The sequence below is a fragment of the Emiliania huxleyi genome (genome assembly GCF_000372725.1).
Source record: "Emiliania huxleyi CCMP1516 chromosome Unknown EMIHUscaffold_1541, whole genome shotgun sequence".
Taxonomy (NCBI): domain Eukaryota; phylum Haptophyta; order Isochrysidales; family Noelaerhabdaceae; genus Emiliania; species Emiliania huxleyi.
This window is the reverse complement of record NW_005201045.1, coordinates 1-2,064: the sequence shown is the minus strand read 5'-3', so window position 1 is coordinate 2,064 and position 2,064 is coordinate 1. Positions and strand designations below refer to the sequence as shown.

Sequence of the window (2,064 nt, the reverse complement as noted above, 5' to 3'; positions counted from 1 at the left end):
CTCCAGAAGCAACAGCAACGTGTTCGAGCGTCAACCATATTCGTCGTCGGGAAGTGGTTCCGATACGTGATTCTGGTAGGCTGGAACACGCTGACGGTAAAGAGGCCGCAACGCATGGGCTTAGCGGATCTCTCAAGGAGATCGCTACAGCACGGAGCAGCGTCAAGGGAGCTGGCAGAGGTTGGAGCGACTGCGATGTGGAGGCAGAGCCAATACTTGCTCAAGTTAGTCTTGACGCTGCGGACGACAGGATTTGCTGGGGCGGCATCACGCCGCCTGGCATGTCTCGGCGCGGCGCCGAGGCACAGAGCCGCTGCGATGCAGCGGCGGCAAGGCACGGCGGCGAAAGCACCATCGCCGGGCAGTCTCGGGGTGGCGTGGAGGGCCACTCGAGCTCTGCCGGCGGGGCGGCCGCCGCTCACGGGCACGCGACGCGAGGAGGCGTCGCCGAGGGCGTCGAGGAGGCGCTCGACGAGGCGCGGCCGCGGGCCGGGTCCTCTCGGAGCCGCGGAGGCGCCGCTGCAGGCGGCGGCGGCGAGAGCGGTTCAGAGGATGAGGGTTCAGAGGACGAGGGTTCAGAGGACGAGGGTTCAGAGGACGAGGGTTCAGAGGACGAGGGTTCAGAGGACGAGGGTTCGGAGGACGAGGGTTCAGAGGACGAGGGTTCAGAGGACGAGGGTTCAGAGGACGAGGGTTCAGAGGACGAGGGTTCAGAGGACGAGGGTTCAAAGGACGAGGGTTCAGAGGACGAGGGTTCAGAGGACGAGGAGGTCAGCAGGCAGAGCGGCTGTGGCGGTGAGGGCCATGCGGGCTCTGCTGCCGGCTCGCTCGCCTCTCTCGAGGATGCGACGGCCGGGACAGCCGTCGCTGCAGCCGGCGGCACCGCGCCGCCTGACGAGCCGCGTCCGTGGACAGCGGCGAGCACCCGCTGCTGGGCGAGGGCAGCGGCGCAAGTTGGCGTCGATGGCGCCGTCGCCGCAAAGCGTGATCGAGATCGCTTTGGCGGAGGCGCGAGCGACGCGGTGCACGACGAGGGGGCGGGCCTCGTCTCGGTGGGCGGCGGCGGGCCGCCTGGCATGTCTCGGCTCGGCGCCGAGGCACAGAGCCGCTGCGAGGCAGCGGCGGCAACGCGCGGCGGCGGAGGCACCATCGCCGGGCAGTCTCGGGGTGGCGTGGAGGGCCACTCGAGCTCTGCCGGCGGTGCGGTCGCCACGCACGGGCACGCGACGCGAGGAGGCGTCGCCAAGGGCGTCGACGAGGCGCTCGACGAGGCGCGGCCGCGGGCCGGGTCCTCTCGGAGCCGCGGAGGCGCCGCTGCAGGCGGCGGCGGCGAGAGCGAGGTCAGCAGGCAGAGCGGCTGTGGCGGTGAGGGCCATGCGGGCTCTGCTGCCGGCTCGCTCGCCTCTCTCGAGGACGTGACGGCCGGGACAGCCGTCGCTGCAGCCGGCGGCACCGCGCCGCCTGACGAGCCGCGTCCGTGGACAGCGGCGAGCACCCGCTGCTGGGCGAGAGCAGCGGCTCAAGTCGGCGTCGATGGCGCCGTCGCCGCAAAGCGTGATCGAGATCGCTTTGGCGGAGGCGCGAGCGACGTGGTGCACGACGAGGGGGCGGGCCTCGTCTCGGTGGGCTGCGGCGGGCCGCCTGGCATGTCTCGGCTCGGCGCCGAGGCACAGAGCCGCTGCGAGGCAGCGGCGGCAACGCGCGGCGACGAAAGCACCATCGCCGGGCAGTCTCGGGCTGGCGTGGAGGGCCACTCAAGCTCTGCCGGCGGTGCGGTCGCCACGCACGGGCACGCGACGCGAGGAGGCGTCGCCGAGGGCGTCGCCGAGGCGCTAGGCGAGGCGCGGCCGCGGGCCGGGTCCTCTCGGAGCCGCGGAGGCGCCGCTGCAGGCGGCGGCGGCGAGAGCGAGGTCGGCAGGCAGAGCGGCTGTGGCGGTGAGGGCCATGCGGGCTCTGCTGCCGGCTCGCTCGCCTCTCTCGAGGACGCGACGGCCGGGACAGCCGTCGCTGCAACCGGCGGCACCGCGCCGCCTGACAAGCCGCGTCCGTGCTCGATGGCACATA

At 72.3% G+C, this 2,064-nt stretch overlaps 1 protein-coding gene across 1 annotated transcript; it reads left to right on the top strand.

The window, feature by feature from the left end:
* Positions 1–281: 281 nt before the first annotated feature.
* Positions 282–2,043, top strand: EMIHUDRAFT_253043 (hypothetical protein; the record flags this gene model as incomplete). Its single annotated transcript, XM_005786101.1, has 1 exon — positions 282–2,043. A coding segment is annotated over one exon (1,762 nt), but the record flags the coding sequence as incomplete, so codon positions are not given.
* Between the last annotated feature and the right edge of the window lie 21 nt (positions 2,044–2,064).